General features: G+C 42.2%; 1 protein-coding gene across 3 annotated transcripts in view; it reads right to left on the bottom strand.

Annotated features, from left to right (window-relative positions):
* Positions 1-259: 259 nt before the first annotated feature.
* SAMD12 (sterile alpha motif domain containing 12) overlaps positions 260-25,887 on the bottom strand; it is a 174,324-nt gene continuing 148,696 nt past the window's right edge. For all 3 annotated transcript variants that reach the window (XM_030445062.1, XM_030445061.1, XM_030445060.1), the window contains one exon: positions 260-9,477. In XM_030445062.1, the coding sequence (XP_030300922.1) occupies positions 9,455-9,477 (23 nt within the window). In that variant the 3' untranslated portion in view covers positions 260-9,454. The remainder of the gene's footprint in view (positions 9,478-25,887) is intronic.

Raw genomic sequence — 25,887 nt, forward strand, 5'->3', positions numbered from 1 at the left:
ACCTGGACAGATGTACAGCAACCCCCTGCACAGACCCCAAATGCCACAGCAGGAGAAGGAGATGTGCAGGTGGGTCAAAAGCTTTGCCCCCTTCCTTCAGATGCTGGACCCCCCCCTCCCACCCCACACCCCTACCCCAAAATGAGTCCAGTCAGAGTGTCAAGTGAGAGGGGTTACTGGCAAAAACCTTCATTTATTTTTTTTTCTCCTATTCATGCAATGGATCAACCCCTGACCTTATTTAAATAAAACAAAATACTTTTGCTGTATAATAAAAATTCCATGTTTTAATACATCGCCATGCACAAATGAAATCAAACAATGCAGAGTACAAAATTGTCAAATATACAAAATGATAAAGCAGATATCCAAAGCTTCCAGAGATCATGCCCAAAGATACCAAAAATTTGATATTGATTTTAATTTAATTGTTTAAAAGAATTCCTCCCTCCCACCTGGGTATTATTTTTTTGTTGATTTTTGAAAACAGAAGGAATTAAAGAGTAAATATAAAAACTGTAAGGTGGAATTAACAGTGATGGCCACTTTGTATACTAAAAATTAGATTGCATTATAATTTTTGTTTGGGGAAAAAAGCACTGCTGTACAGATGAACACCTTGGATGCCTGGGGAAATGCAGTGTACATCAAACAAAAAGGCACACTTTTGTCTTATGCCACCTCATTTGGCTCCTTTAAAAAATTCAGCCACAGACTTACTGGGAATAACAGTGTCTTGCTTTTTAACTAGTAGAGTGCTGGTATTTTCCTAGCTTTTCCACCAAGTTAACATCAAAAGATCACTGACTTGCTTCCTTAGTGAATGTAAAGCAGAAGTGACTCCAAAGGCAGCTGGACCAGACACAACTTGCTGGCTTCAGGAGACCATTTTGGTCACACAATGTGGCCATGGGCCTGCATCCAGCTCTCCTGCAGAAAGCCACTGGACTTCCCAGGGCCTTCATCCCCACCTCCCTCTTGCTCCCTGCAGCTCCTGTCCAGCTCAGCCAGAGCCAACGTGCCCAAGCAGCCTGGATCTGGTTCTGTACATGGGCCACAAATTTAGGGGCAACCTTTGGAGACACCTCAGGTGCTGGTGTCAATCCAGCTGACAGTTACCTGTTTGCCTCAAATTCAGGTTCAATCAACCTTAAATTTAGATCCTCAAAATAAAGAAGCCCAAATCTGGAGGCCCCTTTGCAGGTTTAGGCAGTGCAGAGCCAGCAAGGTGTGACTTCCAGCTTACCCCCTCCTGGGAAAAAGAAATAGGAGTTGTGAGGCAGATCCATGTAGTCCCTAAGAGAAACTGAAAGCAAAGCCCAGCACACCCCGAAGCATGTCCCTGACACTTCCAGAGTTGCAGGAACTGTGAGAAAGATAAAAATGTGCCTTTTACTCTGGCCCGGTAGCCCAGCAGCATCGTGCAGAGCAAAGGAGCCCTCTCCTGAGCCAGCAGCCTCTGGGGAAGCATTGATCATTCCCATGACCAGAGCATTGCTCCTGCAGGTCACCTGTATTCCAGGGAAGCCAGCAGGTAGCAGCAACCCAGCTGATGCCCTGAAACACAGGGACTGATCCTGCAAGGTAACGTTTCCCCTGCGCTGGGTACAGGATCCGGGCTTTGGTTCTGGGTCAGCTCAGTACAGCCCCTTGGTCAGTGGCGTTGGGGTGAGGAGGATGAGCTCTGGGTCTCAGACATGCTTTGCATAGGCTGTAACCTTGTGACTCTCTGTGCCTTCTCTACTGCCACTTAATTTATTTTCTACCTTTCTCAAAAGGAAAGCAGAGAAGGAGCCTCTTGTGTACAAGTGAGACAGATGAAGTAGCAAGAGGACTCCAAACACATCTTCATTTGGACTAGTCTGAGGACCAGACCCTGGCTCAGTAGGGAAAAGTTTTGTCAGGATGCAAAAGCAGGCTCTCAATAAACACCACCAACCAACCAACCAACCAACCAACCAAGTCCCCTAAGCATCTGATGGGGCAGATTGTGTTGGTTTATTTTTTCTCTCCTGCACAGCTTCTTATTGCTTATATGCAGTTTTGCTGCAATATTGATCTCCCTGCTTTAAAATAACCCTGTGTGTTGCTATTTAATTTGGTGACTTATGATATTAAATAGATGAATCCAAGGCAAGCACTTAATAGAAGTAACATGGTTAGAGATGTAAAAGCGGCTACACTGGATGTTGTGGGTTTTTTCTGGTTTTTGTTTTTGTTTTTTTTTTTCTGAGAACGTTTTTACACATATTTGGAATTAAAATCAGAAAGGAGCTTTTTGTCTCATCCTCAGACTGTGTTACAATACTGCTGGCAATCCTACATTTATGGCAAAAGCAGATATTATACAGTCATCTGCAAGATCAGCTTCTTCTCTGTCCAGCCTGGCCCCAGGTCTGCCTGCTAGGGATGCTGTCCCCCAGAGCTGCAAGGTGTCTCAGCAGCCTGAGGACACTCAGAAGCCACCATGCACCAAAGCCAGTGACTTCACAATATTTATTTGACAGGCAGCCAGCTTGTACCAATGTTCTTTAAACAATAAATCTAGACCAAACTAATTTTCTTAGGATTTCACACTGGATTAGAGAAAGAATCCCCAAAGACCTTTATCTTCTTAGCTATGGCTGTAGTTGGCTCCCTTCTTGTTTCAGCTTCTTGATGTCAATTCAATATCAATTTGCTGTAAGTATTGCTTTTATGGTTTCTCTGGGCTACGTGGACTGCTTACTCTTTAAACCTGTACATCCCAGATCCTGCTGTTCCCCACTGCCACACAGAGCTTCTAGAAGGGGGTTCTGAGGGTCTGCACTTGCCTCACACCAGGTCACAGCCCCCCTGAGAAACCCCAACCAGACACCGAGCTCCCCTTTGCTTATTCTTTAGGTACAACATTCAAACCAGACATTAGAGCCCCAAAACCCACCCCCAGGAGCAGCTCTCATTTCTCTGGGCAGTCCCACTGAAATAAATTTCACTTCTAGGGTCTCCTTAGCTGGCTCTGACGGGGCTGGTCAGGACAGCAGCAGAGTTTGCTGTCTTTAGAGCAAGGAACTGGTGTACCCTGTTCAGCTGCACAGTGACACAGTGTAATTCTCAGTCTGCAACACAGCTTCTCTGCCGGTTGTTGAAGGCAGGAAAAAATCTGTTTCTTGCCAGCAAGATGCTACCTCCTTAATTAAGAGGCAAGTCCACAGTTGTTCTTCCTTGCTCAGACCACACTTCCACTTGGCCCCAGCCATTTGAGTGCAACATTTTGTCTCAGGCTGTTATTAATGAAAGGCAGCAGTCCTTCTCTCTGCGTCCAAGGGTTTGTGTTGTCCCTTGTCTGATTTTCTTCCTTTAATTACATGCAGAAGGACTTCACAAGTGCAAGCAGATCTACTGATGCTCAGAACAAATGCTGGAAAGCACAGCTCTTCCCATATGAGCTGTTTAAATTAAGAACATTTTCTGTGGAAAAAAATGGATAAAGGCTGCCCTGCCTTCCTGTAATATTGGAAAGTTTAAGATATTTTTAATTTAGAAGTTGACATCTGATGATCTAGTCTAATACTTGCATAACACACACCTAGTAACCTCATCCAGTAAAGGCTGCGCCAAGCCTGGATTTTAGTTTGAGGTAGAGCTTATTGACTTAGAAAAATACTCTGCCTACGTTTAAAGACTTTATGTGATGGGGAACATGCCAGGTAACTAAGTAAGTTGTCTCCATGGGTTATTATCCTCCCTGTCAAGCATTTGCACCTAATTTCTAGCCTGAAATCAGTATCCAACCAGTAGAGCACATAATTCCCTTTCCTTCTAAATAACAGAGTTACCTGTCCTCAGCCAGGACATGCCTGCCCAGGTAGAAGATTGTGATTGCAGCTGGAGATCGAGTCACCTCTTCAAATTACCTCTGATAAATTAATAGCTTGAGCTTCATTAGTCTGGCACTATAATAAGACCTGTTTTCCTGCCCTTGAATGACACTGGGAGCTATTGATAATAATATTTCCTAGTTGTCAATACCCTTTCTGAAAGGCAGGCAGTAACCCAGCAAACTGGAACATCATCACTACTGCCAGGTCCCACAGCCCTGCTGGCAGGAGTCTCTCTGGGGCTGATGTTGAACAGATTATTTATCACACTTTATAACCAATATATTGTGCCAGACACACTCCCCATGCCTCTAAGTGGGACTTGCTGCCATTTCTCCTGGATTTCCAACCTTGCTGCCCTCCAGGTTACTCTCTACCACTGACCTGCTCCATATCATTATTTACTGTGCCCCTGTTTTTGTTGCCACTGGCTGTTGCCAACAATAATTTTCTCTTTCCCTGGGAGGAACATTGAAAACAGAACATACCTTGGGAGGAGCTAATTAGAAATACTCTCACTGATGACAATTTTTTTATTTTTTATGATCTACCTTGCAATCAGTTTTAATCCACTTCATATAGGCAGTACCGATTTTGCATTGTGCCATTCTGTTCTTTATCAGAATGAAAGGATCTACAGGAGGTTTAGTATATATGCCAGCAGAGTTTCTTTTATCAACAAGCCTTTGATATCACAAAAAATGATAGTGAATTTATTTGCCATGATACATTTCTATAAAAGACATTTGGATGGTTTTATGAATTTTTAATTGCTATAATCGTTGTGCCTAAGACTGATAAGAAGCTAATGTGCCTATAGTTTCCAGGGTCAAATCACCCATCCTTTTGACTTATTGGGGTTTGCTTCTTTTATGCTTTCCAGTTTTGAGGAGTCCTAGGCAAGTTTTCCTTCACTTTTGGATTCAGTTAATGGTTCTACTGACTCAAAAGTATGTTTGGAGAGTTGGTGCTTAATATTACACATAATTACTGATGGAGTAGGAGGAATTACTTTTTAACGTGCAATCTGCCTCCCTCCTTCTACTGCTTTTAAATACCAAACAAGAGTATTTGGTTTTTGCATTTAGTGTGAGTAATCACCATGCTGTGCCTGTCTAACATCACTTTGCTTTGCTACAAAGGTATTTATTAAGATATATGTTAAGCTTTTGCTCTAACGAGCCCTAACCTACTGGCCACTGACTTCCCATATATTTTTTTAGCTTCCCTCATCCAACACCTACTTTTCTTATTTGCTGATTTATTCTCATAAGCTTGCCCAATCACCCATATGCTATGTTGGTGAGGTTTTTCTGCACTCCTGGTAATTCTCCCGAATTTTACTATAGGAGGTTGCAGATAATACTGGGAGTACTTTCCTCCTCTGCCCATCAATTTTAATCATAGCAGAGGAGCTTTTCTTTTTAAATTAAAATCTTATTGACCACAATCTATATATACCAGGGTCAATTGCAGCACAGTCCTGCAGCAGGCTGTTCAAGGAGACTCTGATGGCAGAGATGTTAATTGCTAAAAGGGGACTGATGTGAAAGATGCAGGATTTTACTTTACCTGCCTGAGATAATTTTGAATAATTGAGATCTTGTGGCTTTCTGGTGGATGGAGGGAGGTTAGTTTTAGCAATAACAAAAAAGCACCCCAGGCCTGGCACCATGGCTGGCATTAATCAACACATCTCAGGAGACTTTGATGGAGTAGAGCCAGTGTAGGTCTGCTGGGAGTCTGGCCTGGGGTGTCCTGAAAATTTAGGAAAAAACAAACCCAGAGTTTTGTAATTTTTAATAGTTTGATTTCCTCAGTGATGCTGCAGCTGCTGTCAAGTGACAACACCTACTCTAAAGGAACAGACAGGGAGGGATGAGCCCCTTGGTAGAGCATTGCCATGCAGCTGGATGGGCAGAACTAAAGAGCTCGTGGTGCTTTTTCAAACTCCCCTCCTGGAAGGCTGCAATTCTACTAACAGAATAAATCATGGGTAGTCAGACACAGAAACCCACGACATGAAAAAAAAAGCAAGGAACAAAACAGCACAGAGAATGCTTTCAGCTGCAGTGTGTTTTCTGGGGCGAGCCATTCCTTCAGGTTTCTATTGCAGGACCTGTGATGGTTTGAAACACTTGAGATAACAGAGTCTCTGCTGACATTTCTTAGCACTTCTTCATCAGGCCTGATGCTGCAACCTTCCTCTCCACAAAATGAACCCAGGTGGGTGTGGCGGTGGGGAGAGGCACCAGGCAGGGGAGGAAGGCTGCAGGTCTGCACAGAGAGAACTGCATCCTGACCACAGTTCTGGTTTTTTTCAGATAATAACCTGTGATCAGTGGAACAGCAGCACTGGCCTTTGCAACTTTATCTCCACAGGGCTGATAATTGTTGTTTTATGAAAACAGCATCAGTCTCCGACTCTTTTGCACTGAACTAATGGCTCTGAGAGTATTTAAATTCACTTCCTTTGCTGGAATAACTTATTTGCTCCCTTTCATGTTGACTTGGTCTTTGGCACTCTCAACATAAATGATTTATTGACTAGAGATAAAGCATTCTTTCCCCTGAACTGTTCCTGTGACCCAGGCAAAAGCGGATATGTCTGCTATTAGTAAGGTGTTCAGCATAAAAAATGAACTAGACTTGATTGTCTGCACTCAATAGCCTTTCCGAGAACACAGTACCTGCCCCCATTCATGATAACAAAAATCTCTCCCAAATGTTTATTTATATTAAAAAGTTTTCAGAAGAATATGCTGGGATCCAGATAGTTGTTCGGTAGATGTAGAACAATTTCATAAATATCCCTGAGGAAGCATGGCCCACTTTGGGAGAATAACAGTGAATAAAAAAACCCAAACACGATGAATAGTTAAATACGAGCCAAAAAGCACAGTTATTTCCTTATGGCTCCTGCAGACAGTTACACACATGAGAAGTGTCACGGGGTTCTGGGGAACTATGCTTGGAGTGATCCACATGCACAGTCTGGCTGTAGGATGGAGACCTACACCAGCTTCAAAGGAGATTTGTCTGATAGGCACCTACAGCAGACTTCTCACTGAGTCTGGCTACACAAGGGTCTGGACTTGGTTTTTCACATTTCTCAGGGCCTGTAACACTGCTTTTCTAGGTCACTGTAGCTAAAATCCAGGGAAGCTTTTAAAACAAATTGTTTTAACAAGAGAAGTGCACACATCTAAATTCATGCCCATACACTGGAAGATGTTCAAAACTAACATTGAGACAAAAAATGCTTCTAGTGGCTCTCTGCCCAACTCAACTTCTTCTCGTACGCCCTTTTAAGATAACAGTCTCTGATAAACTCTTCTTTTATCATTCAAATTATTCTAGACTTTTGCACTGGGTAGTAAAATAAGAAAATTCCTTCTTCAGAATAATAGCATTCTCCTTTTAAAAATAACTTAAAAGTGGTGTTTTTTTAATTGCTGTACCAACATGAAATGGATGTCAGTTGCCTGAGTGTATTTTTAAAACCTGTAGCAGAAAGAGCTGTAAAATTTGCTGAAGCTTATAGTGGACCCGTGCCATGTGCACAGTCGGGTCTCTTGGTACCAGATTCCAACCTGCAACCCTATGAAAAGCTCTAAAAAGTGCAAATGTTGCTATTGGCAAAGATTCTTATGTCTTAAGGAGAATTTTTACACCAATTAATTTCATATTAGGGACCAGGATTTTCAGAAAGAGAACACAGATGCTTATTTTGTAATTCTTGAAAGTTCCATTTGAAAACCCCTGGGAAGACCCAAACCATTAGAAATCACTAGTGACCTCTGAAAATCTTAGTTGTCAATAAAAACAATTTGCTTTTGGACTTAACACTACAGAAGTATTCAACATGCTGAATCTGAGATGGGTGAAGAGCTGGAATCTAAGCCTCTACCCATCTGAAAAAACTGCTACACCCTCACAGTACTCATCTGTTGGTTGTATGGGCACCCTCAGTGGTTGACCTTCCATTCTCTAGCAATGAACTTTACAATAGTTTTTAAGAAGGCTAACACAGGAGCTTCCTCTAAAAAGGTCCTTTTGCCTTGATGTAGCTTCCCCTTCTCTCCATCACTGCAGAATCTTCACACCAGAATGGTGTCTCACCCACAGTTTGGCATTTATGCTAATGGCAACTCCGTAGTTCCTCTCTATCAGACTGGAGAGACTGATGGTCTTCAAACACACAGAAAGCTATAGGTAAGTCCCCTCAGTATGTTGATGGCATCAGTTCATTATAAAGAGTGTGTCAAGAAGGTCCTGACGTGAGGGACAGACACTAATTCCACTGAGTCCTCGTGGAAGAAAGAGTACCACAGCCAGCTGTGATACAGCCAGAGATGAGCTCAGCCATTCAGAGACTGAACAAAAAACAACGCCCAGATTGAATGCAACAGTCTTGAGCCTGCTACAGTATATTGAAAGGCTTATTGGAACCATTTGCTTATTCCCAGTTCCTACCAAAATACTGTTTTGGATAGAAAGTGGAAAAAGTTAATGAAGAAGTCTGCCCTCTCCAAAGGGAGTGTGTTGCTCCTTACAAGTATAGTCTTACAATTTACCTTGTTCAGAGAGTTTGGTTTGGACTATGATTCCCCAGCCCTGCCCAAAACATAAATGGTGGCCAGCATAAAGAACCTGAATTTTTCCAGTTTTCTCTGGTTTTATCACAGACCAAACTCAGGGTCACACACAGCTCTCAGAAAGGTTCTCTCCCCTGCTTCTCCCTCCCTGGGTAAGAAAACAGATTGGCACACTGGAAATGAGAACCTTTGATATTTGGCAGACAAGAGGGAGAGGAAACACAGTGTCCTTCAGCTTGTTCAGCATACCCTGTTTTTGGCTACCTCTGTGACAGCTGTTGTCTAAGTCTCAATAAAAGAAGTCACACTCTGCCACGTGCAAATCTATCTACACCATCTACTGTGAATGGGTGAGGGTACACGAGTAGCTGACTTCAGTTTGGATGCAGCTTCAGCATAAACACTGAAACATATCCTCAATATTTTAAAAAAGGACAATTATATATATATGGACTGTGCTAGATCTGTGCAGAAAGCACGTATGAAGTGCTGATATAGTTTAACAGAATGCCATTAGACTGCAAAACTAACATATACAAGACATTTACATTCCTATCAGGGTGTAATATGTGAACATATCCACTGAGATTGGAGAGTTGTAAGTTTTTCCTAAAACATCATGCCATCTGCATACATAATAAAAGAATCCAGTAGTTGCCATGCTAAAACAGGACTTCTAGTGAAGGGCATAGACAGTCCCCTAAAGGGAACTCAAAAGTTATGCACAGTGATGAGAACTGGAAGTAATTTTCCAGCTAAAGGTCTGTCAATGACCATTTTTCAACAAATTAGCACTGTGTATTATGCACCACATTTTAACTCCACAGCAAACCAGGTCTTCCCTGCCCCATCTTCAGTGGGCTGACTTGACTTCAAGTTTGTCTTCCATCCTCCATGGTCACCTTCTGGCAGTGCTATTTATTATGGTTTTTTTCATGAAGGAAAGTTCACTTTCATATTAAGTGGCAGGACAGCAGCTTTAGAGGCTGGATGTATTTATGGTGAGCTCTCTGCTGGGGCTGTAGGAAACAAAACAGAAAAGCAAAACCAGACGGTAAGTATAGAACAGAGCAGAGTAATGACTATGTAGTTCAAATAAAATTCAAAAAAAGTCAGGTTTGAGCTGAGTAAATGTACTTCTGCCATGAAGACAAACTACTCATAGAATACATATTGTAATTCTGGTACTTTTGTAATCAGCTTTACTCATCAGCCAAAAAACTCAGTGCATAATCAATTCCTTAGGTAAACATACAGCACAGACCACAATCACTTGTATGATTTAACAAATCCTGTTTAAATTTATTACCTCTTCCTCTAGTCTGAGGACCAGAGAACAAGCTCTTTGGTTTGGCTGGGCTTGCATGATCTACTGAAGGGCTTGATAGCCAAATGCTGGAAAGGTTCTTCAAAATGCCAAAGTAGGAGCTGATGTCCTCTCATCATTTGTGCTGGCCAAGATGTCAAGAGTTGGCCATTGCTGCACAGGAGGTGTAAAAAAAGCTCACCTACTTCTTCCCTGCTTCAGGCCGGTAAGACAACTACAGGCTTTAAGAGTTTCTTTTTTTCTGCTAAGCTCAGCAAACACACTCAATTTTGTTGGCTGCCAGTTTTTGCCTGAAAGCCCTTGCAAGGCTGTAAGGTGATCAGACCATAAAGGAGGAATATGTAGAGGTTTATCGTAATTCTCCTCCCCTCCACCCACACTCTTCGAGATGCACAGCAAAAGGACAAAAGGACACAATATGAAACAAAAGAGATTTTCAGTCAGATACAAAGGAAAAAAAAATCTTTCCAGTAAGGTTAGTCAAATTTTGCAACAAGTTACCTAACCAGGTTATGTGATCTCCACCTAGGGAGACATCTGTACCTCCACCAGACAAGGCCCTGAACAACGCAACTGGGCTGTGTTTTGAGCACTGGTGAGTGGGATGACATCCAGAGGTCCCTCCTGACCTAAATTTTGTTAAGATTATACATTTTCTGAAGGGGATTTGAGTGCCCTGCTCTGCCTTTCTGCACAGGAGATGAGTGCCCGAGCAGGACTGCTCACACTGAAACACATTCAGTGCTTTGTTCAGGACGGAGCCATGAAATTCCATGTAAACCCATCACAGGCTTATGCCAGCCTCTGGAGCCAAGGAGCCATGCAGGGGCAAGTCTAGTGTGTTACTGCAATGTGTCTGGATGTAGCTTTGTGTCTCACACATCACCAGCTTTACAGACCAGCTCTCTGACCAGGGCAGTGCTGGGACAGGACCCACTGGGGTGGGCTTCACATCCTTTCCAAATGATGTCCTGCTTCCTGCATGGATCTATGTGTGTGTATGCGTGGAAAGAGCTGGGTTGCTGGGGTTTTTTGGGCCAGATTCCAAATTGTGAAGCAACAGGATACTGATGCTGTCAAGGCAGCATTCCTGTCAGCTGAAACTCAGGCTGGCAGTGGATTTCTTCTTCTCACCAAAATCATGCCTGGCAGGCTCTTCTCTGTGGTGTGGGAGCTGGCTGGCTCTGACGAGCTGTCCATTTGCCCATTCCCCTCTCCCAGTCATAAATTGTAGCAATGAACAGTAAGGCCTGATCAGTAAGGGAAAGGATGGGACAGTAAATCAGTAGTTGCTGGAAGAAAGCTGAATAAGATTGGAAAAATTCTCACACCCTGCCATGAGCACTTTACACCTCAGTGTAAGTCCTATGTAACAGAGGAACAATAAAAAAAGAAAACAAAAACAGTCTTTAGCTATTTCATTCCCCATGTGGAATGAAACATTCATCTGATTGCAGTGCTACTTTTGATTTCTGTTTTTACAGCTTCCTTGCTTTTATCTTTGAGGTTCTGTAGTGCAATGATTCCACCACAATCATCATCTGCTACATGAGATACCCACATCAGTAATGGCCTGAGAAAGATGCTAATTTGGGATCCAGCAGCTGTTTTATTCCATGGAAGAACATCCAGGAAGGTTTTTAGCCCTCAGATAGTCTAGACAGATAACTGCATCCCCCCAGGATGGAAAAGAAATTAATGGTATTAAAGAAAAAAAGAAAGCAATGGTATTAGGCAGGGCTGAAGATAAAGGGGAAATCTGGCAGGGGGGGATGTGTGTGTAAACTTGGAGAGAGGGAAACTGGCACTTCACCTCAAAAGTGTTTGATTCCAGGTAGACTGGAGGGTATGTCCCATGTGTGGGACAGAGATGGGCCTGTCTCACATGGGAGAAATGGGACTTTTTGAGGAGAAACAGATCATAAGCTGCAAAGGGAAAATTTGAAAACCTCTCCCAAGCAATGGAAAGTACCTTACCTAGACAGAGTTGCAGGACAAAAATAAAATGGCTGAACTGGGTGAAACCTTAAGATTGTGTTCATGCTGACATTTCCTAATCATACACACTGTGTTAGCCATAGGCTTGAACTTGTGCTTAATACTGAAAAGAGCCAGCTAGTCCTTCAGACAGAATCCTGTTAATGAGGAGAAATGAGCTGAGCCCACCCTGAGCTCTGCCCACACCTCAGAGGTCGCACAGTGGCTCTGAGCCATGTGGGACACCAAGCAGAGCCAGGCTGGATACAGCCAGAAATCCTGACCAGGGCAATAGTAGTAATTCTGTTGAGCTCTGCATTTAGAGCAAGCAAACTGAGGATTTAGTGGTGATCTAGCCCATTTTTCTCTTGTTGCTATGTCTTTTGAAGATAGGGCTTTAGAAGTAGTTATTCTTCCTCATTACCTAAATAATTTTTTGGTGCTCAGCTAAAGACTTCTCTTAAGGACCCTGGTTTGCCAACAGTAGGTACACAGTGCTTTCTGAAAGAAAGGTCTTTTTAAAAGGTATCACAAAGGAGCAGTTGTCTTTGAAAACCTTGCTTGAGACTGTAAGCTCTCGGAACAAAGGCCGCCCTTCGCAGGGGGTTCGTCCGCTTACCAACACACCAGCATTCAGATCTAATCTCACCTGACATTTTCAGAGAGGTATTTCAGTTTTTGAGTACCTGTACGGTGTGGTTTTTCTAACAGCTTGAAAAGGGACATGTTTTTCATTAATTTTAAACACACATTAATTCAGCTCAACATAGCAGTATTATCTATTTCTCATATTTTCATAACCAAAGGATTCTGATAAAGAAAACAAGCATTTGTTACCTTTGCTAAGTTTATTCTCTTGGAACTAATCTGATACTATATTTCTAAGGTCAAGGCATTTAGAACATGGGATTATTACGAAAAATGCCTATTTCCAATATACATTCACCACCAACAGCTGCATTCAATTACATTTACTAGTATTTTTCCTGTCAGAAAGGCCACAGGTATCACTTCATGCTATTCCTGAGTCCTGTGACATTTTAATATTCTGTACATTATTGCAGACTTGCATCTTGCTACTGACTGATTAGAGCTATCAGAAGCTTTGAAAGAAATGGTACACTGACAAAAGGAAAGGGCTGGCAGCCCATTTGTAGATTTACCCCTTTCTCTATTGCACACTGAATTGCCATCACTGAGGTGTCAGAGCATGAGGTGTCTTTGTGATGCTGGTGGAATTTAATGAAAAAACTAAAGTACCTGTTTGGGGAGCTGCTGATCCTGGCCAGCCCACATGGTAGAAGGAGGATTACCTGGGGCTGGGAAATGCTGCAGTCATTTGCCTCTGGCAAAACGAGACAGAAGTTGTACCAGTTTTGTTTTGCTCTGTCTCAAAACCATCCCATTGCTGCTCCATGTGGAACCAGCACCAGTTCCTTTAACCTCTAGGTGAATACAGCTATTGCTACAGATCCTTACATCTGTTGATGCCATCACCATAAATACTCTACTGAATAAATATTCCTGTATGAGACCTGTGGAAGAGAATGACTTCACATGCAATAAACTCATTGGTGTTATTTGGTACCAGCACACTGCTCACTCTGAGGGGTCCCAGGTCCACACAAGGGCTCTGAGGCAGCACCTGGCATCCAGCTTGTGCACAGCCTTCTGGGGCATAGCACTGTGTCTGACACTGTCTGATGCAGTGGGAAAGCCCAACTCAGCCATGGCCTGGGTATGCAGGACCCTGGCTCACTCCTGGATTCACTGTCTGGATCAACAGCAAACCTCATCTCCAGGAAGGCTTCAGGGTGGCCTTCAAAAGGCAGTTAAGACAGGATGATCAATACTTCAAGACAAACGATGAACAGTCAACAAAGTCGGATTGCTCTGACTTGTTGTATCCCTTCCCTGATATTGTGACTCAAGAGAGAACTCACTTCTTGCCTGTGATGCTGGGCTCTGTGAGTCTGCATCAGGCAATTTGGAGATGAATCATTTTGGGGAGAGTGGATGTCATGGCAGATGCTCTCAGCAGGTAACCTTCTGAAAAACCAATTAGTCAGAGGTTATCACAGCTGCTCTGTGGAACACAGTTGGTTCACACAGAATGGGTTGAAAATGTCCAGAATGTGTTTCACTAAGCTATTCAATACCCTGAAAGAGAACGATTAGCCAAGAGTCATGCACAAGTCCAGCTTCCCTACCAAAGCAAATCTCTCAGTAACTTTACTAGGTTAAACAAAATGAGGACACACATTGGTTCTGTGTAGAGATGATTTATACAGGAACTTCAGTTCCTTGCCCCTTCCTTCAAAAATCAGGGTTCATGGTGGACAGTTCACAAAAGGGACTGAGCTCACACTCCAGCCTTGTTCTGAAAAATTCCTTAAAAACCTTTAAGCCCCTTCTGAGCTTTATTTTACAGAGTTAATCTGGAAACCTCACAACAAAAATCTGTCCTAAGAAATTATGTCTTTCTTATGCCTGAGCCTAACCAGCATGTGGAAATTTCCTGAGCTTAAAAGGTCTAGTTTCAAAAAGCCAGGCAAAATCCTGGGAGAAATTCTTCTTTCAAAGTGGTTCATTCATCCCTACTCAAGATGCTTCACGCATCCCACCACCTACCTACTGCTGCAAACATACAAAGAAAGAAAAGCTTTTGCATTCATGAGATCATGATGGTTTCCTTGAACGAACAAGCAGTTAAAATATTTTGGAAAAGTGCATGCAACCGCTTCCTTAGTGTTTATAGCTCCTTTCAAGGAATTCTTTTTATCTACTGCACCCGTACCCATCTCTGTGAACAGTGAACTGGCTGTCCACCAGCATCCTACCCTGGAGACTCAAATGACAGCAAGCAGTAAGATAGAAAGGAACATGATGCAGAAGAGTCTGATAGTCTCAGCTGGTGCTGTCTGAAACTGAAAATGTGTATGAGATTGCTGACTCGATGCCTTATCATGCATACCTCTCACTGCCTGCCTGTAATCAGTTCTTAATCTCATAAGTCCTTGTGGGTGCTCTGCAGGAAGTGAAAAAGGTTGTCACAGGCGAATGGTCTTCCACACTCCATGGCTCCCAACAGCCATTTGCACTACATTGTAGAGCCTGTGCATATCTATTGTTTTCATCTCAAGAGACTGGGTTTTAATACGAAGCACGAGGAACTGTGCAAATTGAGTGAACTTAAAAAAGATGTGGCCTTACAAGTATCTTCAGCATGCACAAAAGGTGCTTAACCACACAGCTCCCAGGGGCCTGCAGTGGTTTGGTGGCTGCTCTGATCATCACCAGGAATTTGCATGTCTCCCACAGCTTCTGCAGGACACTTTCAAGCCTATCCTGTTCAGAAGCATGCAGCAGCATTTGGGAACGAGATCTGCCCATGATATCATCATACTATTTGCTTTAGGATCTTCAGCAAAAGAAGTCTTAAGAAACATAATCAGATGAAACCAAAAATTTCACTAGACAAATCAAGTATAGCAAAAGGGACTGGAAACTTCCCAGAGCAACAGCTCCCTCACTGCTTATGCAGAGCTTATGCAGGGCTAATAGTTAGAACAAACTATCCACCTTAAGGGAGATATTCACTTTGAGGTCCCCTGAAATGAAAGTTTCCATTCAGTGAAGTGATTAACCAAGTGAAAAGGGAAATCATACTCACTAAACCCACCTAAGACTGCAGATGTGCACACACATATTTGCCAAAAAACAAAACAAAAAAGCAGATCATGAAGCCTACAAAATCAGCCCCTTCTCCCCCATTAATTAGTTGAACAGGCATTTTATTGAGCCTTTTGGAGGAATGAATTCAAACATACTCTTTACCTGTATTACCACAATGTGTTATCACGGTGTTTTCCCTTGCACTGCTCTGGAAGTACCAAAGACAGAGCCCAGAGAAAGAGCATTTTGGTACCATTTGGTACTTGTTTTATTGTTGCAGCCCAACATATGGCCCATCACCTTACTTAATGCACAACATTAGACGGGTATGCTGGTTGACACTCATCTGAACCTGAGCCAGCAGTGTGCCTGGGTGGCCAAGAAAGCCAACAGCATCCTGATCTGCTTCAGAAAACAGTGTGGCCAGCAGGTGTAGGGAAGTGATTGTCCCCCTGGACTTGGCATTGGTGAGGCTGCACCTTGAGTACTGTGTTTGGTTCTGGGTCCCTCTCTACAAGAAGCACATTGAGGTGCTGGAGTGAGTTCAGAGAAAGGCAACAAAGATGGTGAAAGTTCTGGAGCACACATCTGCTGAGGAGTGTCTGAGGGAATAGGGCTTAGTCTAGAGAAAAGGAAGCTGAGGAAAGATCACTCTCTGCAACTACCTGAAACGAGGTTGTAGTGAGGTGAGGGTCAGTCTCTTCTCCCACATAACCAGTGAAAGAACAAGAGGAAATGGACTCAAGTTGGAACAGGGGAAGTTCCAATTGGATAGTAGGAAGAATTTCTTTACTGAAAGAATAGTCAGGTGATGGAACAGGCTGCCCTGTGAAGTGGTGGAGTCACCATACATAGAGACTCCTCAACATGCTTTTAGCTGATTTCTACTAATCTGCACCAAAGTCTGATTTTATTGGGAAACTGATGCTTCCCAATCACCCATCTGAAGGGGAAATCTGCTGGATCATCAATGTTACAAACCAGCACAGCCCTCTATGGACACCGGGCTGACTGAAAAAAAAAATCCAGTCACAATTTTATCCTCATCAAGCCAGTTTAGACCAGATCAAGGAACTATTCCTAGGCCTCCTGGGAAAGTTTTACAGAGAAATTAGAATGGTGCATACATCACTGCTGTTCAAGAAATTGAGTCACAGGCTCCTTGTCCAATTCCCCGAGCTCCAAGACCAAGCTTGGGCAGAGAGCTGCTGTGAGGGAAGGTCCTGTTGGAGGCAGAGGTCCTCTTCTACCCCACAACTGATGCTGTGACAAGTCAGCCACTCTGCAAATCAAACTTAATGTCTCTGCCTGGGTAGCTGGGAAATGAACTAGAGAGATCAAAATGAGTTACCACCTTCAAAGAGTTCCCTGGGTGATTATTAAGACTATATCTTAATGTACATCCACCAGAGTGCTGAGATGCCAGCAATGCTGCCTCTGCAGAAGGACTTGATAAATGATGGATGTGATAATTGTATTGTAATGGTTCTTAACTCAGGCATGAAGTCCAAGGCCTCAAATTACATGGGCTGTACTGACCAAGAGCCAAGCAAAGGCTTGGCATTCATGAAAACACAAGAGTATGAAGCAAAGAATATCTGGTTCAGAAAGCATGAGACATTCAGCCTTTCAAGTTTTGGGGAGTAACAAATAATTAGTTCTTCACAACTTTCTGATCAGTCACAAAATCTTATTCTGATTATTACTTATTCTGATTTGACCTTTTCCTATTATTTACATTTGGAGGATAACCAAAGCACCTGTGTATTTTTCTGTCTCCTACTGCATCACACACAACTATTTTCCTGAAAATACAGTTGCACAGAAATGTACATAAGTGTTTTTAGAATACAGTGGCTGTTTAGCATATTGTGGAGATGATGCCATATTTTTTTTCTGCCATCACAGATTCACAGAATCTGCAAAATCACAGATTCACAGAACTGTTCTAGTTGGAAAAGACCTTTTAGATCATCAAGTCCAACCATTAATCTATTTCTACTGTACCCAGTGCTAAAATGTTGTGTAATGTCTCCCTTTGCCCAAACTAAGTGATATGAACCATGTCTGCAATGTGTTGCAGGTGGGCCCTGTGGGGCAGATTACAGGACCTGCTGGAGTATTCCCCATTGCCTTGGCTGCTTCCAAACCCAGACACCTTCCTAAGGGAAGGTCATGCCTGGGAAGAGGACACATTCCCCATCCTCACCCTCACTGCACCCATCACCAATGCTCAGGGCTGGGCCATGCTCTCAGGTGCTGCACTGGAGGTATACCCAGTGTAAAATCAAGGAGAGGACCAAGGTACTTAGTGGAAGAAACTAATTAAATACCAGCTGGAAGCTGACCTTTAGAAGCCAGACAGAAGGGCATGACTACACTTTAAACAGAGGGGGTTTGGGCTAGATGTCATATTGGGCTAGATGTCATATTTGATTCATCATTCAAATTCTTTCCTTGCACAACATACCAGTATGGATTGATGGATGCAAGATAGTGAAATATTCACCAGAACAGTGACTCAGTGGTAAAGCTGAAGGCCTTATCTGCCATGTTGTGGAATACTAGACTTCCCTTGGCTGTCCAGATAAATAAATACATAATTGCTGTGCACAAAGTGGAACAGCATCAAAAAAAGATACAGAGTTTACCTCCTTCCTACCTGGAAGCTTGTCTTTGCAGTTAGAAATGTAGAAAAATAAACTTGCATGGACTTCTGAGATGATTCAGTTGAACTTCTATAGGCAGCTTGATTAAAGCTAGCTGGATATTTCCATGCAGAACTGTAGACTGCAACCCCAAGTGAATGCAAATCACAGGCAGAAGTGGGATGGGAGAATGCATCCCTACACGTGCTTAGCCAGGAGAAGCAACTCCCTCTGCAGAGCAGCAGCTCATTTGGCACTGCAGTTTGCATGGTGCTTGCACAGACACTCATTTCACCCATTCCAGACAGACAAGCCAGTTATCATGGCTTCTTAAACAAGCAAGCAGAGAAAGACAAGGAAGAGTGGATTCACCTTGTCATACTGGATAAATGGTTCTCTGGCAGTTCCTCTCTTCACCAATTATCAAGAAAGATGAATGATGAGCCCAGAGTAGGTATCCAGCAATTAAATGGCAAACAAGAGGTGACAGGAATTGCAGCTTAATGCTTAACTTGATTGTTAGAAATTTCAATTAGAATGTGAAATGTAGGTACCACAATGTTCAGCTGTAGCATGTGTAATGCTTAGATTTCTACTGAAATCAAGAATGATACAGATTCTGGTGAGGGATAAGTGCCCTGAATTCCTTATAGGCCTTGGATATTAGAATTTTACAAAGAAATTTCACATTAAATAATCCTCTTTTAAATTCATACACACAACTGAGATAATGAGGTGCTTCCTGCAAACAATCCACTAAAGTTGGATTAAACAATCTACTAAAGTACTGAAGTTTTTTAGAAGAATTATTTACTCAGCTCTGTTGGTATCATTTTGTAGCTTGAGAATTTACTGTCTATGCTGCCAAGTTGTTTCAATTTGCCACTGATTTGCTTTTTATTTCCACTTTCAATGTATGAACAAATCAACATCACAGTCAAGGAATTTACATGGGTAAGTAAAACCAGAGTGAACAAAAATAATGCTTTGTTTATTATTGTACACCTTTCATATTCTAGCTATTGTAGGAAATCAGGTTAGTAAGAATTTGCAACTGGAGAAGTTCAACCATTTAATCTCAGGCCAAATACTTTTTCACAATTAATGTGCACACAAACTTCTGTGCTTCAAAAACCAGGGGGAAATATCTAATGGGATGTGGTATGTCTCTTCCAGTGCTTAAAAGCATGGAGAGAAGGGAGAGAGGGAGGGAGGATGGGAGGAAGAGAGGAGGGAAGAGAGGGAGGGAGGGAAGGAGGGAGGGAGGGAGGGAGGAAGGGAGGGAGGGAGGAAGGGAGGGAGGAAGGGAGGGAGGAAGGGAGGAAGGGAGGAAGGGAGGAAGGGAGGAAGGGAGGGAGGAAGGAAGGAAGGAAGGAAGGAAGGAAGGAAGGAAGGAAGGAAGGAAGGAAGGAAGGAAGGAAGGAAGGAAGGAAGGAAGGAAGGAAGGAAGGAAGGAAGGAAGGAAGGAAGGAAGGAAGGAAGGAAGGAAGGAAGGACTTTTCTGCAAACAGATTTTGGCAAGAAAGAAGATGTACAAGATTAAAACTCCATGTGATTTCAAAGTTGTGAAAATTTGCTCATCATTCACACTCAGTTTTCCAGTTGTCTCACAGGAACTTGCTCAGGTAGCTACACTGTAAGATTTGTTTTACAATGCCATACAATATCACAGACTGCCCAAGAATAAACACATGCAGAATGTCTTTTACTAAGACATTTTTTTGCCTGTTCAGTGCCACCTCTAACTCACCCTTCAAAGCTTCTGTATTTGGTGCTCATCCCCATCTAGGCTGCACCAGGCTGAGAGCATCATGAAGAAGTGGATGCTGGGCAGTGGTCAACTAGGAGGATCAGTGCCCTGTTATTTTAGCAAGATGAAATTCTAGGTTCTTGAAGAGGCTGTATTTAAACACAGTACTGATAAAATGTCTAAGTGGAAAAAAAAAACCCAAACAACTATGCAGCTGAAGAGACTGAAAAACTAAAAATTAGCTTTGTCAGAAAAGCAGTGTGAGATGTTCAGGAACTGCCACTCAGATTTCCCCACTAACAAAAGAGTTTTCCCTGGAAATGACCCAGATTTGAGGAGCCTGGAATTTGGTCCCAAAGGATGTGGGAAATGAAAGATCTGTAAAGATGTTAAATATCAACTTCCTAATGACACTGTCATTCAGATTTTACTTTCAATTTTGAGATTACAAAGAGAAATTATCTCACCTCACAAGAGTGCAACTACATTGTGCTGCTACAGCTTAGAACTCCCAATTTTTTCCATTTTCTCTGGTTAGAGGGTCCCTAGAGGTTACTGTATCTGTGTCCCTAATGAAGCATCCTGGAGGCATCTCTGTGATCAGCATAGCACAGCCAGCCAAAAAGAACTTTTGTCTACAACCTTTTGGCCCAGATTCCACACCAGAAATTCATTCTAATGTCTCAGGATATTACGTGTTTTGATCTAGTTGAAAGGTGTTCCTTCATTGCACATGGATATTGTTCATTGCTGTTATACAGACCAGGCCACTCAAGTGAGCACTTCTAAATCAACTGCTATAAATCTACCCCAACTATCAACTGGAAGGAAGGAAATCCATCCATTCCAGATTTTAATCTTCAAGATACTACTGGCTTTGTGTAGAAAGTAGAAAGAAAAAACAAAACTTTAAAAAAACCACCTTTTTGCTTCTGATTCAAAGTTTCTAGAACTTAACCAGTAAATAACCTGTGATATCTTTGATAAAAAAGTAAGATTTCTGCACATCATATAGGAAAGAGGTTCCACCCTTCTCTCCTTGGAAATCAGTTTTTCTTTTTTTCATTGTAGCTTCTTGTGCTAAAGTCTATGGTTTTTGTAATGCTGGGATGCAAAGTCCACATAGCATTTTGGGAATATCTATGTGCTTCTGAAGCATGCACACTTTATGTCTCTTCAGGGTACCTAACAGGAGTTGTACTGTTCAGGTTTCTCTCTGCACCTTTGGGCAAGGTAAGGAGGTCACCCAACTGTGAGCTGAAGCCCATGGCTCTGCTTCCAGCACACACACAATACTGGAAGCACGATTCCATGCAATGAATCATGGAATGCTGCAGATAGAGGTGGTCTCCCAATCTTCCCTCCAACTCTGCTACATAGTACAATGGGCCTGTGAAATAAGCCACGAGAAAAGCTAGACCAAAGTTTTAAACCAGTTCCTTTCCCAGATCTGCTTTTGAGCTCCAGAACCGCTGGAGCGATGCTGGCAGGGAGCAGGGAGAGATGGCGCCAGCAGCAGCAGGAGCCTTTCCAGCTGCAATTTAAAGTATTCATAATATGGACTCAAATCTTGTGTCTCCCCAAATGCTGACTGTGGCCTCCCAAAGAACATTGATGTTTAACTCGATTTAGAAAGGTAATAAAGGATGAAGCCCGCAGCCTGCGAATGGATAGGCTGCGCTGTAGGTAACAGGCGCGGCTAATTCTGTTTTAAATAACAATAGGGACAGCAGAGCCACTGGCAACAGCCAGAGCATTTCTTCAAATTATGCATTCTCTGACTTTTCTTATGCTACTGGAGGGCCCAACTTTGCAAACTATTTTTAGTAGCGTTACTTTGTCAGTGCCCAGCCATGAATCAGGGTCCCACTGTGCTATTCAAACACTTAACTAAAGGCTGCTTTCTGTCCAAAGACTTTTAAATCAAACTTACAAAAATCCCATAGGTTTAAATGGCAGAAAGGACTACATTAGCAGAACTTTCTTTTCTTCCCTTTTATGAGTTATTTTCCTAAATATTATTTACTTCATTTGTGGCAGTTGGAGTAAACAATGAGAAAAATGTTTCCAAGCCAAAGACTGGAGCAGCTCTGCAGTACTGCTGCTGAAATAACAAACCATTTCAATGAAAGAAACTGTAAGCATTGAACAGCCCAAAATGGCTTCCGCAGAGCCTCAGCAGTATTGTATGCAAATATATAATTTAGCTGTTCCTATGTAACATGGCCATTTTGTAATCACAGGAGTAGGGATTAGAGAAACGGGCATTTGCCATTTGTGAAGAAACTACACAGGAAAAATATACACTGCAGTTATAGTCCTGATATTTAAATTTCAATAGTCAATAAACACATTGTCAGCTAACAGCAAATTACTTAGTTTCATTAATGACACTGTTTTGGAGTTAAGGGGGAAGATACAGAAATGAAAGTCTACATATGTACATGATCTGTTAAAACAAATTTTAATGAATGGTGATTATCTTGCTTTTATCGAGTACTGTTCATCCAACCGTGCTTTACAAACCAACTGCACAATCACAGACTCATTTGCCCATGAACAAAGGAGTTCACTGTGTCTATCACTAGACAGCAATCATCTCTGGTGTGCCAACATGAGGTGCTTGTAAGCCTGTATAACACATTTAAAACACTTTTTGCACACTAAATGTAAAATATGCACAGGATCTGTGTCTCCCGTCTAGACAGGGTATGTGTTTATGATAACTCTAGCTAACATGTCATGAGAAACATAAATCTATCTCAAAATATATTGTACCATATATAAAATAATCTCAAGTGATTGTGACTAAATAGCTAAGTTCTGCAAATCCAGCAACTCATCCATACCACCATGCTGAGATATCACTTGTAATGACCTTTAAAGAAAATGACCCATATTCCCAGAGAGCAGACTGCCTGCAGGACAAGTATCTAGGATATGAGCTCATGACTGAGTGGCAAATATCTTTACACAACTCCACTTGATCTAATATAAAAAGCAGTTCTGAGACCATGTTTTTGAGATTCTGCTTCAAAAACCTTTCTAGCAGCCTCAAAGAGGTTTGGAAAGCCCAGTAACCTTCTTCATTAAGACCAAGGGCAAAACACAGCCACAACTTAACTGGATTTCTCCAAATCAAAGTCTTTAAAATCTGTGATGTGGATCTGGATCCATTCTGAAGCTACACTGAGTTGCCTACCAAAGATCAGGACAAAAGTACCACCGGAGGTGACAGCAGCTAATGTTTAAAATACCCATTTCCCCATCACACAGAATTAGCTACTCATGTTGTATATCACATGCAACCCAAAGTCTACTTATCATACTTGGTGTCTATGGGTTGCTGTATCAGAAAAGGTCTTGCAAATGAAAATATGGCCCAGATTCTTCCAAAAATTTTTAGACACCTACTGCTGTTACCTATACTGTCCACACAGTCAGTGCAGAGACAGTCACCCACCTCCTGTCCCCAGCCCCAAACCTGGTCACTCTTGGGAAATCCTTACTGGTGGCTACAGTGGGAACACAGAGGAACCTGGAAGGTACCTGAGGGTAGACAGGAACTCAAAATTTGATTTAGTAATGCAGAAGAGCAAGGTTTTCACTGATAGAATAGTTCAGTTGGAAAGGACATACAACTATCATCTAGTGTGATGGCCTGACATGTCCCAGTTAATCTCAGTTAACTAGGGAGAAAAAGGAACTGTAAACTGTGCTGCATCTGCAGAGCTAAGAGGAAAAAAAACAGTAAAACAATTTTAGTTAACCAAGGTTTCACGCATGGATATGAATACACACAGGGAACAGATTTTGTGACTGAGGCAGTGCCATTTTTACATACTGCTGGGTAATAACACATTCTAAAAATGCTTTATAGGCTTTCATTGTGAAAGACAGAATTAGTTTGGAAACTCTGCCTTTTGAAGACCATGGCAGCCACTAGGCAAGGTGAAAAACAGCCTCCCTGGGTCATTTTATGGAGGTTTCTGATAGTAGCTTGGCTGGTGATCACTTCCCTGTGTAGCAGCAGAATTATTTGGCCGAGAACAGCCAAAACTCCTTGCTTAATATCAAGTTATGACAAATCACTACAATTATAGTGCTGGCTATAAATTGCATTTAAAGTATTTATTTGAGATTTTAAGGAGCAGACAAAGGATTTGCAATACTGGAATGGAAGTTGTCTCCTATTAACGAGTTTCCCTGTTAATTTCATACAGGTGCCTTGATTCTTGGACTTATCCTTTCTCTAAATAAAAATCTGTGGAGGTCTGATACCAGCTATTTGCCAGCTGTTAAATATCCTTTGTGACTGCACAACAAATCACCTCAGTCTGTTCTGACTGGCACTAATGGAGCTCTCATATTCCAAAAGAACATCCATCTTAAATGGACAGTAGCTCCCAATCCTTTTAGCCTTTTCAACTTTATGGTGTTGCCTCCACACCCCATAGCAGTTGTTTAGTGTAAGAAAGGCCCCAAACCTTTACACAGAGAGGTGTCTGTGCGTATACATAATCTATGAATAAGGAATTAGCAACTTCTCCAGCACCCCTTGAGGACCTAAAAGAATCACCTGTAACCCTACTGTATCAGGGGTTAGCCAGTTGCTGGTTTCTAGTGCTGTCAGACACTCTCTCCTTGTTTCTTTTTTATTGATCAGTCTGCAAACTTTCAGCCTTTTAATATCAAATGTGAAGCCAGATTATATAAATGACCAGTCTCACAGTCCAGTAGAAATATTAAATTTCAAGGCAGTATATTTACATTGGTAGATACACCATTTGTACCCCTAAAAGAAAGGCTTGTTTTTGAGGCTTATTCCCCTTTTTAATGCTGAAAATTTTCCTCAGTTTGAATCACCAATGATCAAGATGAACGGGCTAGAACCAGGACAAAAATCTCTCAGCCTTTATGAAGATGTCACATGGACCTATGGAATAGGTACAGACAGTCAAGTCTGCCCTGTGGGGATGAATCAGGAATACATCACTTATTGGCACCTATCTGTCTGTCTGTCTACCTATCTCTCTGGATATCAGATTTTTGTCTTGTGTCTGTTGGCACTGATTAGTGCATACACCCACATTGTCAGCAGCTCCAAATAAAAATATTTTTCCCTATTACATTTCATTCTTTGTGTGTCAAGATGCATGCAAGACTTACCCATAAAAGTCTGCATTTAAGTGTTTCTGTTTTGTCTCCCCTTATTGTAAAACTTATGGGTAATTTGCTCTTTGATTTCAAGATAAGACCAAAATGGACACAGAGTGATACTTAACCAGGGATGATTTAGTTAAAAACACTGTCATCTCCATAACTAGTCCATGCAAGCCAAATGCTTTTTAAAAATAGTTTGGCTACTACTGGTGCCCCTAAATCCTACTACCAATTTTTGTGGGTTTCTGACATGGTGTTGTTTTGGTTTTTTTTTTCAAATAAGCCCTGCTCAAACCAAAACAAAACACATTCATAGGCACCCACAGAGTGGTAGGGAAATCCATTTCTGTATTTGCAAAGAACACAGAATTGTAGAATCATTTTGTGTGGAAAAGACCTTTAAGATTATCAAGTCTAACTGTTAACTTAGCACTGCCAAGCCCATCACTAAACCATGTTTCTGAGCACCACATCTACACATCTTTTAAATACCTCCAGGGATGGTGACTCAAGCACTTCCCTTGTAAGTCTGTTCCAGTGCCACAACAACTCTTTGGTGAAGAATTTTTTCCTAATATCTAATCTAAACCTCCTCTGCCACAGCTTGAGGTCTTTTCCTGTTGTTTTGTTGTTGCCTGGGAGAAAAGACCAACCTGCACTTTGCTCCAGCCTCCAGTCAGGTAGCAGAGAAGTAACAAGGTCTCCCCTCAGTTTCCTTTTCTCCAGACTAACCAGCCCCAGTTCCCTCAGCTGCTCAACAGGACTTGTTCTCTAGACCCTTCAACATCTTTGTTGTCCTTCTCTGGACACGCTCCAGCACCTCAGTGTCCTTCCTGTAGTGGGAGTCCCAAACCTGAACACAGTACTCGAGGTGCAGCCCCACCCATGC

The sequence above is a fragment of the Calypte anna genome, chromosome 2 (assembly GCF_003957555.1).
Source record: "Calypte anna isolate BGI_N300 chromosome 2, bCalAnn1_v1.p, whole genome shotgun sequence".
NCBI classification, from domain to species: Eukaryota; Metazoa; Chordata; class Aves; order Apodiformes; family Trochilidae; genus Calypte; species Calypte anna.